The sequence below is a fragment of the Salmo salar genome, chromosome 06 (assembly GCF_965601325.2).
Source record: "Salmo salar chromosome 06, fSalSal1, whole genome shotgun sequence".
Classification (NCBI taxonomy): Eukaryota; Metazoa; Chordata; class Actinopteri; order Salmoniformes; family Salmonidae; genus Salmo; species Salmo salar.
In genome coordinates this window covers 45594983-45609519 of record NC_138296.1, presented here as the reverse complement: position 1 = coordinate 45609519, position 14537 = coordinate 45594983, and the positions used below count along the sequence as shown (strand labels likewise).

The window sequence follows — 14537 nt, the reverse complement described above, 5'->3', positions numbered from 1 at the left end:
GAGCATACATTTTGTGGGTCATATGAAAAAGCGGCATGTTTTGTTTGGTTATGGTTTAATTTCCAGACACATGTGATAACAGTTTTGTCTGTTATACTGTTCAAATAAGCTTTGCTTTACAAGCACTGTGTGGTTATTTCCACCATCACTCCGCTTCTCTCTCAGCTGTTTCATTACAATCAGTTCCACTTCGAAGAATCAGGCTAGAGAACGCTGGTGAGGAAATGACAGTTGAGCCTTTACTAGATTCACTGCTGGAAAATGTAGCCTACATACTAGGGCTAGGGACATGTTTAGTTGGGCGTGATACTCAGAATGTCATTGAACATTGAAATGTTATAATAGAACTGACTATTCTCTTGCACAATGAAAAGATACATCTCGGTTTTACTGTCAACAAATTTCTATAAGCATGTTCTGAATAAGCTCCCAAATTTAATTTGCTTACACTGGTCTCTACTGGTCATCTGGGGAATTACAACATTAACAGAGGGAAAGACTTGAATTGTCAATGACTCACATTATACTGCGGTCAGTATGCGTTCAGGCTTTTCCACGAGTCAGTCAGATTCAAAAAGGTCAATAACGTGGATCTGGATGTAAAAATACAAACTTCCGAAGAATGTTCTGCTGTTCCAGTGTCATTTCAACTCACACTATTTCTTATATTCAGCTCCTCTCCTGTATTACAAACACCCACTCAATTCTGTAATCTTTCCCTCTCATTTAACACAGCTCTCTCTCTCTCCATCTTCCTCATTCCCTTTTTTTTAATAGCCTTTTTTTTACCTCCCTACTCTCTTTTTCTCTTCCTCGGCTCTCTCCCTGGGACACTGTCTCTCTCTCTCTACATTTTTCTGTTTATATCTTTCATGCGTCTGTACATCTGATCCTCCTGTGCTGTGCAGCCAGCTGGGTAAATATTGGCTCTGTGTTCTGGATGCGGTGCGTGTGTTACTGAAAGTAATCAGATTATGTTACAAAATGTGGGTAATCCAAAAGTTACATTACTGATGAACAATTTTGACAGGTAACTAGTAAATTACATTTCGAAAGTAACCTACCCAACCCTGCACACACACACACACACACACACACACACACACACACACACACACACACACACACACACACACACACACACACACACACACACACACACACACACACACACACACACACACACACACACACACACACACACACACACACACACACACACACACACACACACAGAGCAGTCTAAGGCACTGTCCGGGTTAGGCCGGCATTGTAAATAAGGATGTGTTCTTAACTGACTTGTCTAGTTAAATAAAGGTTAAATAAAAATAAAATAAAACACACACTTTATAATTACAAGAGGTGGAGCAATGTTCTAGTAGCACTAACCTATAAAACACTTACTCGGAACATTGACTAGAAGACCTCTGTTGCCCAGGCTCTATATCAGGGGGTATAGCTCAGTGGTAGAGCATTTGACTGCAGATCAAGAGGTCCCTGGTTCAAATCCGGGTGCCCCCTCATTTTCTTTGAAACGTATTGATCACAGATCTAATAGTTGTTATCAATGGTGGGTTGGTGAATAGTGAATGGTGACTAACTGGGTAGGTAAGGCCGAGATAAACATGGGCCTGATTCCGACATGAGTTAAGCGCGCATAAATGGAGCTTAATTCACTTTCTATGCAGTTTTCTCTCTACGTGTATTCTGAGCTTGAGAATAGCATGCTATTCACCTGCTATTTGTTTTGGGTGGAGATCAAATAAATGGTGTAGTGGAAATGTGTCTACAGATATCGGGATTCTGACCTTGACTTAATTCCCTAATAATTCCACCATCTTTGCGCAGAAGGAAACCATGAATAAGGTCTGGAGAACCTAGCGGTTCCAAGTGGGAAAAGCATCTACTTTAGTTTTTCTGATAGAAATACAGTAACACAAATACAGTAGCACTGCAATTTACAACTTGATAAGAGCTGTTGATAAGAGCTAGGTAAATGAGTAATGCGTTTGGATAAGGGAATTGCATTTTATTGTAACTTGCAGGGATGGGTACTCTCGAATGTCTTAATTATAGGCTACCCCTGTTTCCTATTTATATCATGTTAAATATTAGCCACCATCAGTATTGACCGTCAGTAGGCCTAATAACATCAATTTACAGTTGGTTCTCTTCAGTTGGTATAGCCTACATTATCATTCTATTTAATTACATTGTTTCGTTTACCCTCATTTTCTTCCTCTGTAAACGCCGTCACGGCCATGTGGTTGTTGCTGAGGATCATTAGTAACAGTTGATCATATATTTTTTTTAAATGACATGTAAGCTAATTCAATCGTTCTGGAGCTGAGCGCCGACCAAGCCATAACAGTTTGAACCCGACGCATGGCGCAATACTTGGCCGTGTCATCACACAATTCCACGGTTAGTGCAGGCAATAGACAAAAGTTTAGCCTACTATTGTACACTATTCTCCCTATTATAATTCTACGTACAATAATTTTCCAACATTACCATGGGTTTAAGAACTGAATGTGCCAATTTTCTGAAGGAATCAAACCACCGTGTTCTTTCCTTCGTGTGTAAAGGATCTCCAAACCAGTTTTTTGTGATTCATAAATACTTTTCGAACAGCTAAATAAGATCAAATCTAGTCTAAGAAAATGTTAATTGTCACATGCTTCATAAACAACAGGTGTAGACTAATAGTGAAATGCTTACTCAACTCGGTACTTAAATAAGCATTTCACTGTTAGTCTACACCTGTTGTTTACGAAGCATGTGACAATTAACATTTTCTTAGACTAGATTTGATGATGGTGTTGTAGTCATGCGCCACCACGCAGTCGTGGGTGAACAGGGAGTACAGGAGGGTACCAAGCACGCACCCCTGAGGGGCCCCCGTGTTGAGGGTCAGCGTGGTGAATGTGTAGTTGCCTACCCTCACCACCTGGGGGGTGGTCTGTCAGGAAGGTCAGGATCCAGTTGCAGAGGGAGGTGTTCAAACCCAGGGACCTAACATGCTGACCAGACCGCATGTTAATTTTATCCCCCCCCCACATCAGATGCGATCAGGACATGCAGGATGAAATATCAAAACAAATCTGAACCAACTATATTAATTTGGGGACAGGTTGAAAAGCATTAAACATTTATGGCAATTTAGCTAGCTAGCTTGCTGTTGATAGCTAATTTGTCCTATTTAGCTAGCTTGCTGTTGCTAGCTAATTTGTCCTGGGATATAAACATTAGGTTGTTATTTTACCTGAAATGCATAAGGTCCTCTACTCCGACAATTAATCCACAGATAAAAGTGTAAATGTTTGTTTTCTAGTAATCTCTCCTCCTTCAGGCTTCTTCTTCTTCTTTGGACTTTTTATGGCAGTTGGCAACCAACTTTAAGGTGCATTACCACAACCGACTGGACTGGAGTGTGGGCCTCAGTTCATCTTTCAATCACCCATGTGCTCTTAAAAAGCAATGAGGAGATGGAACGTGGGTATATACTCCTAAAAACCAATGAGGAGATGGGAGAGGGAGGACTTGCAGAACCAAGTTCTATTTTAGCGCCTGGCTACGCAGACGCTCATTAGTGTATGTAAACTTCTGACCCACTGGAATTGTGATACAGTGAATTATAGGTGAAATAATCTGTCTGTCTGCTCCCTCACGACGCCAGGACAGCGGAGTCAATCACCACCTTCCGGAGACACCTGAAACCCCACCTCTTCAAGGAATACCTGGGATAGGATAAAGTAATCCTTCTAACCCCCCCCCTTAAAAGATTTAGATGCACTATTGTAAAGTGGTTGTTCCACTGGATATTATAGGTGAATGCACCAATTTGTAAGTCGCTCTGGATAAGAGCGTCTGCTAAATGACTAAAATGTAAAATGTAAAAATGTAAACAAATGTTGGAAAAATTACTTGTGTCATGCACACAGTAGATGTCCTAACCGACTTGCCAAAACTATAGTTTGTTAACAAGAAATTTGTGGAGTGGTTGAAAAATTAGTTTTAATGACTCCAACCTAAGTGTATGTAAACTTCCGACTTCAACTGTATGTACAGGTGTAGCGTAGAGTACTGTTTGGCAGCCGGCTAGGGACAGTGTTTAAGGTTCAGGGCAGGGTACTGGGCGGAGGCCGGCTAGTGATAACTGTTTAACAGTCTGATGGCCTGGAGATAGAAGCTGTTTATCAGTCTCTCGGTCCCAGCTTTGATGCATCTGTACTGTCTTTGCCTTTTAGATGGTAGTGGGGTGAACAGGCCGTGGTTCGGGTGGCTGAGATCCTCGATAATCTTCTTGGCCTTCCTGTGACACTGGGTGCGTGGGTACGAAGACCCGCGAGCAACTGCGGCCCCTCGTGATGAGTTCCTGATTTTTTGTTTCCCCCTCCCCCATCAAAGTTGCCCATCCCTGCCATAGACAAACAGAATATGGGGATGTTGAAGCCTAGACATAGACAGATCTATAATCAGACATGCACAGATGGTCAGTTTTATCCAGTTTACAGTTGAAATATATGCCTATCTCTTATTCCTTTGCCATTAGAATTATATATGGTAAGACTGATTGATTTATTGATTGATTTAATTTATTAGACAAGATTAAAATACGTACATAAGAGCGCTCCAGCTGGATATGCCTCCACAAACAATTCAAGAAGATCACCAAGGATAACATAGTAAATCTCAAAAGCTTATTTCCATTGTGGTCCTTTTGGGGGGAGGCTACAAACAATGACGGACAACATTTTTGTTTGTTTCATAAAATGAGCTAATAGTACCGTTCCATAATAAACAACCCTGGACAGGTTAATCGCCCTCGTCTCATTTACCCCTAATATATACAAGACAATCACAATATGATACACGGTAGGCACCAAAAGTCAGTCCATATACTAACCCGGAGCATTTTCTTCTCACCCACGTAGATCCTTTATTCAAGTATTTTACTCATCTTTGTTTCCTTATGACAATGTATAAGTAGTACCACAACCTGGTCAGTAGATAGGAGCTTCCCCCCGTGAGCACAAGCAAGGAGTATGGACCATGGAGGTTATGAATTTCAAGTTCTTTGGAAGACTATTCCAAATAATGACAGAAACCCAACTATTCCAAAAAGGTTTCTTTCCCCATACCGCTCTTAAATCTGAAAGGAACAATGTTGGCTTCACTGCATCTCAGTGGTGGAAAAAGTACCCAATTATCATTCTTGAGTAAAAGTAAAGAAACCTTAAAAGAAAATGACTCAAGTAAAAGTGAAAGTCACCCAGTAAAATACTACTTGAGTAAAACTCTAAAAGCATTTGGTTTTAAATATACTTAAGTATCAAAAGTAAATGTAATTGTTGTTAAAATATACGTAAGTATCAAAAGTAAAAGTATAATAATTTCAAATGTATTATATTAAGCAAACCAGATGGCGCCATTGTTTTTATTTTTTATTTTTACAGATAGCCAGGGGTACACTTCAAAACATGTTACCTGATCATAACTGTTACAATAAAATGGTTAGGTTTATTACTGTCAGATATTGTTGCGTCATACTATTAGGCCTATATTTATTATACATAAAGGATATCTTTCATTTAGAACAAACTAGCTGTTAAACGGATACCCGTTATTTTACCTCCCTTGTTGAGGAAGTGTAGGAGACATACCTGATGGAAGGTCATTCATTGTATTGCAGGCCTATTGTATTCCTGAAGTCAGAGTCGTTCTCTAGTCATTCACACGTATTTATCACCACCAGATTTACTTTTGAAATTCTGAGGCACGCAATGTCCTCGTCGTGATGCAAATAAACCTCAATGTCATTTCAAGTGGCTGGGGTGTAAAATGGCCTGCAGAGCTGTTTTTCTGCATTGTCTTCCCAACGGGCCTTTTCGCACGTTTATTGGTTTCCGCGGTCACGATTTTAACAACATTCTGCACCCTTAATTGTCTCATCATCAAGGCGTACCCTATACACAGCACACCATAAACTGCTCATCGAAATGAACTTAAACTGTTCGAAATGTGTCATGTGAGTGGTTGTTGTTGTCGTTTTATGGCAAATGCACGAATGAAATGCACGACAGGACTAGAGTTTTACTATCTGAGGTTTACCATTGTGACCAAACCCATATTTTTATCTAATGTTTTTAGGGTGCACGCATGTTCATAAAAAAATATATCACTGGGCATGCATGAGAACCGACTGATGTTGTTACTGACAAAAATATACAAAGACACACTAACGTTCGTTTCCCCCTTGATAGCCTATATAATATACTGTGTACTGTACAGTACTGAAAAGACACTAACACTCATTTCCGCCTTGATAGCCTATATAAAATACTGTGTACTGAACAGTACTGACAGCACGCAGGAGACACATGTATTTGTCTCCTCCTATTGGACGAAACGAATGCACAGTATGCACTCTCCTAACAGACGAACACGTCTTGAAAAACGTCGATAAACCGTTAAATACGTTATTTTTTACCGAAAAAAACCCCGGTACCTATATAACTATAAATGATAGTTATTAAAGTATATAACTATCATTTATTAACAGAATTGATATTATCCTTCGGATAAATCGTTTTTATTTTGGTAATGAAGTGCGACGGGGGTATAGCTCAGTGGTAGAGCATTTGACTGCAGATCAAGAGGTCCCCGGTTCAAATCCGGATGCCCCCTATTTTGAACCCGCGAGCCAGTAAAGTGAAGTGTAGCTGTTAGAAACAATTGGGTATATAATATAAACCTTGGATTGCTGACGCTTTGTTTTGGCAATTATAAACTGGGTGGTTTGAGCCCTGAATGCTGATTGGCTGAAAAAGGTGGTATATTTAAGCAATAAGGCATGAGGGGTCTGGTATATGGCCAATATACCACGGCTAAGGGCTGATCTTAGGCGCGACGCATGGTCATATACCACAAACCCCCGAGGTGCCTTATTGCTATTTTAAACTGGTTACCAGTGTAATTCAAGCAGTAAAAATAAATGTTTTGTCATACCCGTGGTATACGGTCTGATATACCATGGCTGTCAGCCAATCAGCATTCAGGGCTCGAAACACCCAGTTTATAATTAAGCAATAAGGCATCAGGGGGAGTGGTATATGGCTAATATACCACGGCTAAAGGCTGTTCTTACGCAACACAGTGTCTGGACACAGCCCTTAGCTGTGGTATATTGGCCATAGACCACAAACCCCCTAAGGTGCCTTATTGCTATTATAAACTGCTTACCAACGTAATCAGAGCAGTAAAAATAAATGTTTTGTCATACCTGTAGTATACGGTCTGATATACCACGGCTGTCAGCCAATCAGCATTCAGGGCTCGAACCACCCAGTTTATAACAGACCATATACAACTGGTATGACAAAACATTTATTTTCACTGTTCTAATTACGAGGGTAAACAGTTTATAATAGCAATAAGGCACCTCGGCAACCCTACAAAATGTGCATAGAAATGTGAGTTATAGATCTGTAATTTTTATTGAAAGCAAGTCTAAGAAGCCATAGATCTGCACTATTTCTATGCTTCCTGTTCTTAAGTTATGTTTTTGAGTCTTAAGTTCGGTTTTGTACAGAAGCTTCAAACAGCTGAAAATACAATATTTTTGGTTGCAAAAAATATATTTCACAATGGGTTGGATGGTACAGTGATTCTCCAGTTTCAAACAACTGAAAATACAACATATTTGGTTATAAGAAATATATTTCACAATGGGTTGGATGGTACAGTGATTCTCTACAATGTTTAGCTCCATAATTATAAAGTATGCATTAAGGGGTCTGTAATAGCATAAACCTGGCAAAAACAAATGTAGACATTAATAAATGCATTTCTATAGCTTCCAAAATATATTTTTTTACAAAGGTGGGGGAGTGCGAAGATGGAGATCTTGCTTCAAAACAGCGCCCCCTGTCAGTCATCTAGTGCAGTGGTTCCCAACCAGGGGTATTAGGACCCTAGGATACTTGGCCTATCCACGGGGAGTACTTGAGAATATTATTTTCATGAGCTGTAATAAAATATCCCAGAAATTTGCCATAAACACAAAAAGCTTATTCCTCACAAACTTGTTTACATCCCTGTTAGTAAGCATTCCTCCTTTGCCAAGATAATCCGTCCACCTAGACAGGTGTGGCATATAAAGAAGCTGATTAAACAGCATGATCATTACACAGGTGCACCGTGTGCTGAGGACAATAAAAGGCCACTAAAATGTGCAGTTTTGTCACAGGACACAATGCCACAGATCTCTCAAGTTGAGGGAGTGTGCAATTGACATGCTGACTGCAGGAATGTCCAACAGACCTGTTGCCAGAGAATTGAATGTTCATTTCTCTACCATAACATCGTTTTAGAGAATTTGGCAGTACACCCAACCGGCCTAACAACTGCAGAGCACGAGTAACCACGGCAGTCCAGGACTTCTACATCCGGCTTCTTCACCTGTGGGATCGTCTGAGAAGGGGGGGGGGGGGGGGGGGTACTGAGGAGTATTTATGTCTGTAAAAGCCCTTTTGTGGGGAAAAACTAATTCTTATTGACTGGGCCTGGCTCCCAAGTGGGTGGGCCAATGCCCTCCCATGGCTGCGTCCCTGCCCAATCATGTGAAATCCATAGATTAGGGCCTAATGAATTTATTTCATTTGACCGATTTCCTTCTATGAAGTGTAACTCAGTAAAACCTTTGAAATTGTTGCATGTTGCGCTTATATTTCTGTTCAGTATATAAATCATTGGTTCAGACATTCCATGTGTAATTCCCCTACTACAGAGAAGGCAGCCCAGTCACCAGTTTATCAATAATAACATTTATTTGTACAAAAAAATATGTTGTACACTTTAAAATAATGTATATGTATAAAAATAAATACATGATTAACCTGTTTTAAAAATCAGACAATACTTGTTTGTCATCTTGCTTTTTTAACAGAAATCACGATACTATTTTTCACTGTCAAGCAACCACCTTTTTCTTCTTTGATATAAATACTTCCAAGTAATTTGTGCATTGATAGCTTAGAAGGCTGAGCACCAGTCTGATCCCCATTAGGTCTGGCCTCTTAACCTGTGTACTGTGGTTTTCCTCAAGTCAGAGGTACAAAACTGTATGTTAAAGAAATCCAATGCAACCTCCCATTCCATCTCTGTGGAGTTCATGAGGACAGGAGGCTTAAATACTGTGATATGTCCCTATTCAGCTTATGTGGGACATACTGTGTCACCCTCATGGAATCAGGTCTGACAGGTAAGATTCTTATGTAAACATGGTGGACATCTAGAACAGAGTCTCACACACTATAACACACACACCCATGCTAACTCAAATGCACAATGGCATACCCTGGCATGCCTTGTTGAGGTTCTGCCAGGTTCCTCCAGGCTTCCTCTATCGCGATGCAGACCTGGACCCTGGTCAGCCCTTGCAGACACAGTAAGGCCCAGGTAAGGCATGATGGTGACAGGGCAGGTCTGAGGCCAGCCCTGGGGCTCTCAGAGGGGCAGCGACACAACAGATAGTGGAGGTCCTGATCTGGGTACTGTGGCTTCAGCTGCAATGTCTGAGAGGTTGTGTTTGTTGGGTCAAAGGATAGCTGTCCTGGTTCCAATTTGGATGAGCTCACGGAAGGAGTTCTAACTGGCCAGTACACGAGACCTCATCCAGTCCAGACTGGCAGGTAGTCTGGAGGTTAGGAGAAAGAGATGGAAATGGTTTTGAAAATTAAACTGTGTTTGAGTGACTTAAGGTTATTTATGATGGGAATGTTATAACACACACACACACACACACACACACGAGGCCCAGGTGTTTCTGTAGTTATGCAGTGTACTCACCCCTCCCCTGTGAGAGCACAGCAGGCCTGTACATGCCAGGAGTGGGCTGTGATGGAGCTGAGGGTGAGGCACTGGGAGATCTCTGCCACTGTCATAGAGTCCTTCATGTCCTGCTTGTTGGCCAGAACTAGAATCGCAGCATTCTGTAGGTCCTAAAGACCAGTCAAAAGACAGGACAGATAGGCAGGGTTAGATTCTGTAGGTACAACACACACCAGTCAGAATGGACAGGAGAGAAGAGAGAGGCACAGTTCTCTCTCATTTTTATATTCAACATATTTACACGTCTGAGCATTTCCTGTGGTAATCTACAGAATCTCACCGCGGTGACGTCTCAGATAATAGAAAAGAGCAGCGACAGCGGAACAGAAACGATTCACACAGGGGAAATGCTGAAACAACCCTTCGTGGTTTTGCGATCAGTTTGTTTGCTCTGTAGTGGTGATATGAGTCATCTTGAAAGCATGAACACAGCTCACGCGTCAACATGTTAAAGCTACAGTGTCACTTTTTGGGCAACCTGATCAAATTCACATAGAAATGTGAGTTACAGATCTGTCATTCTCATTGAAAGCAAGTCTAAGAAGCGATTTTACACACCAGCGTCAAACAGCTGAAAATACAATCTTTTTTGTTATCAAAAATATATTTCACAGCGGTTTGGATGGTAGAACAAATTTCTACACTATACATTGCTTGTTTAATCACTGAAAATAGTGGAGCGATTTATGCATATTGCACCTTTAAAAAACGCTCTACAACAAAGCTTTCTTAGTGTCCAACAATTTTCTCTGCCGTTAACCTTGTTCTGAACACCTCCAAAACAAAGGTCATGTGGTTTGGTAAGAAGAATGCCCCTCTCCCCAAAGGTGTGATTACGATCTCTGAGGGTTTAGAGCTTGAGGTAGTCACCTCATACAAGTACGGCTAGACGGTACACAGTCCTTCTCTCAGCACATATCAAAGCTGCAGGCTGAGGTTAAACCTAGACTTGGTTTCCTTTATCGTCATCGCTCCTCTGTCACCACAGCTGACAAACTAACCCTGATTCAGAGGACCATACTACTCATGCTAGATTATGGAGACATCATTTATAGAGCGGCTAGATGTTCTTTACCATTCGGCCATCAGATTTGCCACCAATGCTCTTTATAGGACACATCACTGCGCTCTATACGCCTCTGTATACCCGTCGCAAGACCCACTGGTTGATGCTTATTTATAAAACTCTCTTAGGCCTCACTCCCCCTATCTGAGATATCTACTGCAGCCCTCCTCCTTCACATACAACACCCGTTCTGCCAGTCACATTCTGTTAAAGGTCCCCAAAGCACACATCCCTGTGTCGCTCCTCTTTTCAGTTCGCTGCAGTTAGCGACTGGAACGAGCTGCAAAAAAACACTCAAACCGGTGTTTTATCGCCATCTCTTCATTCAAAGACTCAATCATGGACACTCTTACTGACAGATGTGGCTGCTTCGTGTGATTTCTTGTTGTCTCTACCTTCTTGCCCTTTGTGCTGTTGTCTGTGCCCAATAACGTTTGTACCATGTTTTGTGCTGCTACCACGTTGTGTTGCTACCATGTTTTTGTCATGTTATGTTGCTACCATGCTGTGTTTTCATGGGTTGCTGCCATGCTGTTGTTGTCTTAGGTCTCTCTTTATGTAGTGATCTCTCTCTCTTGTCGTGATGTGTGTTTTGTCATTATATATATATATATATATATATATATATATATATATATATATATATATATATATATATATATATATTTTGAAATATATTTAAAAAAAAATCCCTCTTGCATTTGAAACTGGTCTTCAGAAAAAAATATTGAAACAGTAAGGTTGAGCTGACCCTCCCTCCCCCTTCCCATGATCCCCCCCAAAAACCCAGGTGGTTGTTACCTCATGTTCAAGCATGCGGTGAAGTTCATCTTTGTTCAGAGTTAGGCGCTCACGGTCTGTGCTGTCCACAACCAGAATAACAATCTAAAGAGAGACAAAACAACTGAATACCCTGGCCAAAGGGGACCAACTTACTCACTTAACTGTACCCCAGGCTCTGAGTGCTCTCATCTCATCAACGTTTAACATGACTTCAGTAAGAGTCTAGAGTGTTAGAGGAATACTCAGGACAGCAGACAGATATGGTTAGTTCTGTAACAGATGATGTAATAGTGTTCCCATGCCTTATCAATGACAACAACAATCAGCTACAGGTTAAAGTGTAATAACTCAATGTTGGCCTAATTGTTGGACAGCTGAAAAACATCTCGTCTCCAGCTGTAGCTATTCAGACAGTCTCGGAGGGAAAAAGGGAAGTTAAAGCAAAAAGTGTTTAGGCATTAACACCTTCATCAGGGTTCTATTTCTACTCCAGCTGTAACTGGCCAGAAACCAACACACACGTTGCTTACATAAGACTTTCTGCGGCGAGCACACACACCAACAGATCCGTACCTCTGTGTTGCAGTAGTAGGAGTTCCAGCTGGCTCTCAGGCTTTCCTGGCCTCCGACGTCCCACACCAGGAAGCGGGTCTTGCGTACAGAGATCTCCTCTACGTTACTGCCAATGGTGGGGGAGGTGTGGACCGCCTCTTTGGTAAGGCTGAGGGGACAGAGTGATTGTTATGACTAAGTGGTTATACATATCACTTGCATACATGTTTGACTTTTGTGATCATGAATTACACAAATCTATTTTGATATCACTCACAATTGGTAGAGGATAGTGGTCTTCCCAGCATTGTCCAGGCCCACTATGATCACTTTGTGCTCTATGAGAGAAGGAATGAGGAAAGTCATTTACACACTTCTACATAACAAACACACAGATTGCCATTCACAGATCTGTGACCCCCAAAGCTAATCAATCCTCGCCATGATAACACATCAGACTGATGGACTCTTTGAAGAGCCTGTTCGGGGATACAAAAAACATGGGCAGACGTTCTTTATTATCCAAAGGGGTCAAAACCTCGCTGTGTTTGTTTGCTGTATTACAATTAGGTAAAACAAGTACCATTTGACACACACACATACATACATACATACATACATACATACATACATACATACATACATACATATATTTCACCTTTATTTAACCAGGTAAGCTAGTTGAGAACAAGTTCTCATTTACAACTGGCCAAAATCCTGATAGTAAACCCCAGCGACCTCTTACCCTGCCATCATCTCATCAACGAGGTAAACAGTACTGAATAACAAAATGTTATTGGTTTCATAATATTACTGCAATTCACTACCGCTACATATGAAATAGATAATTACACGGGACACGTGTGCTTTACGTTGACACAGTGAACAGAAGATCCAGTCCGAACTAGCTCATGTCCCACAGAAATTAACCAGTTATTGGAAGGTGCCCGGTGTAGTTAGATAATTGAAGCACATCGACGTAGGCTATGCCGAAATTGCTCACTCTAACGTTATTGAAAATCACGTCTAACAGCTTTTCTTGCGTTTTCTCATAATTTCCATCCAGTCCATAACAACACCGTGCTACAAAGCAGCTAACGTTAGTAAACCAAGCAAGCAGAAATTATCAGGCACTGAGTGGAGATTACTTAGGAGAAACAATAACAGCAGTAAATTAGCTAAATGTATCCAGGCAGACAAATTATTACCTCTATCTCCGAAGACAGCCATCAGCTTGGTAAAAAGTAGTCCCATATCCACCGGTGATGAGAATGAAAAAAACTCAAAGAAGTAAGAAAATATTTCCAACAGAACAAATCAGACAGTTGTTAACGTTAGCTGGCTAGCTAACACAATAGGCACCCCACAACTCGAGCTAACGTTAGCTAGCTAAATTACTGTACTGATAACTAACCCTGTGCTGTGCTTTGATGCTTTTAAGCCCAGCTAACGTTACCTGGAAAACATTAGGTAGCACAGCCTAGAAAAGTATTTTTCTTACGTTCATCGACACAAACAAAACTAGATATGTGCCCATGGGTTGTCTATCGATACCAAATTGATTCTGAGATGAAAATAGGCAGTGCATTCTTGTACTTAGCTAGCTAGATTTTTTTTTTGGGGGGGGGGGGTGACTGGAGCGAGTCACGGAAAAAGGCGGGTCAAAGGAATTCCTCGGCTAAAGAGGGCGTGGCCACGCGTCCGTAGAAAAACTAGACGCAAATATGACGAAAGAGGACGACGCAAAACGTATCAACCCACATATTTTTGTGATGTGATATTGTACCCCCTAGCTCAATTGTCCATTGTATATAATCTATATATACTTGTGTTCCCTCATGTACTCTCTGTATTGATTTGTTGTTAATAAAATAAAATCATTATTATATATATATTTTTTAAATAAACATATGGACGCGGAAGTACTTTATAGTTCCTCAAGCGTCATTCCAACAGGGGAATTCTACATGTTTATTAATAGTAACCAAAAGTGAAACAATGACGGTGACATTTACCTGGAATGTCCTTTCTATTCCTGTGATTGAGATTGTGTTTATCATAATCTTCAGGGCATGACTTTCCCAATTAACCTCACCCATGAGCACACACTGGGTTAATCAACGTTGTTTCCACGTCATTTCAATGTAATTACATTAAACCAACTTGGAATAGACGTTGAATTGATGTCTGTGCCCAGTGGGCAGGGTCACTAGCTGATCCCCTTCAATTACATGAATATCCA

At 41.0% G+C, this 14537-nt stretch overlaps 1 protein-coding gene and 2 non-coding genes across 3 annotated transcripts; 2 read left to right on the top strand and 1 right to left on the bottom strand.

Annotated features, from left to right (window-relative positions):
• Positions 1-1449: 1449 nt before the first annotated feature.
• trnac-gca (transfer RNA cysteine (anticodon GCA)) lies at positions 1450-1521 on the top strand. Its single transcript has one exon. It is a non-coding gene; the product is annotated as a tRNA-Cys (tRNA).
• A 5097-nt stretch (positions 1522-6618) lies between these two features.
• Positions 6619-6690, top strand: trnac-gca (transfer RNA cysteine (anticodon GCA)). Its single transcript has one exon. It is a non-coding gene; the product is annotated as a tRNA-Cys (tRNA).
• A 2702-nt stretch (positions 6691-9392) lies between these two features.
• LOC106607252 (ADP-ribosylation factor-like protein 5B) lies at positions 9393-13842 on the bottom strand. Its single transcript, XM_014204033.3, has 6 exons — positions 13504-13842; positions 12573-12633; positions 12317-12464; positions 11762-11845; positions 9853-10004; positions 9393-9700 (listed from the first exon to the last, which is right to left on the bottom strand). The coding sequence occupies exons 1-6, from the start codon at positions 13547-13549 to the stop codon at positions 9652-9654; spliced, it is 540 nt and encodes a 179-aa protein (XP_014059508.1). The 5' UTR covers positions 13550-13842; the 3' UTR covers positions 9393-9651.
• Between the last annotated feature and the right edge of the window lie 695 nt (positions 13843-14537).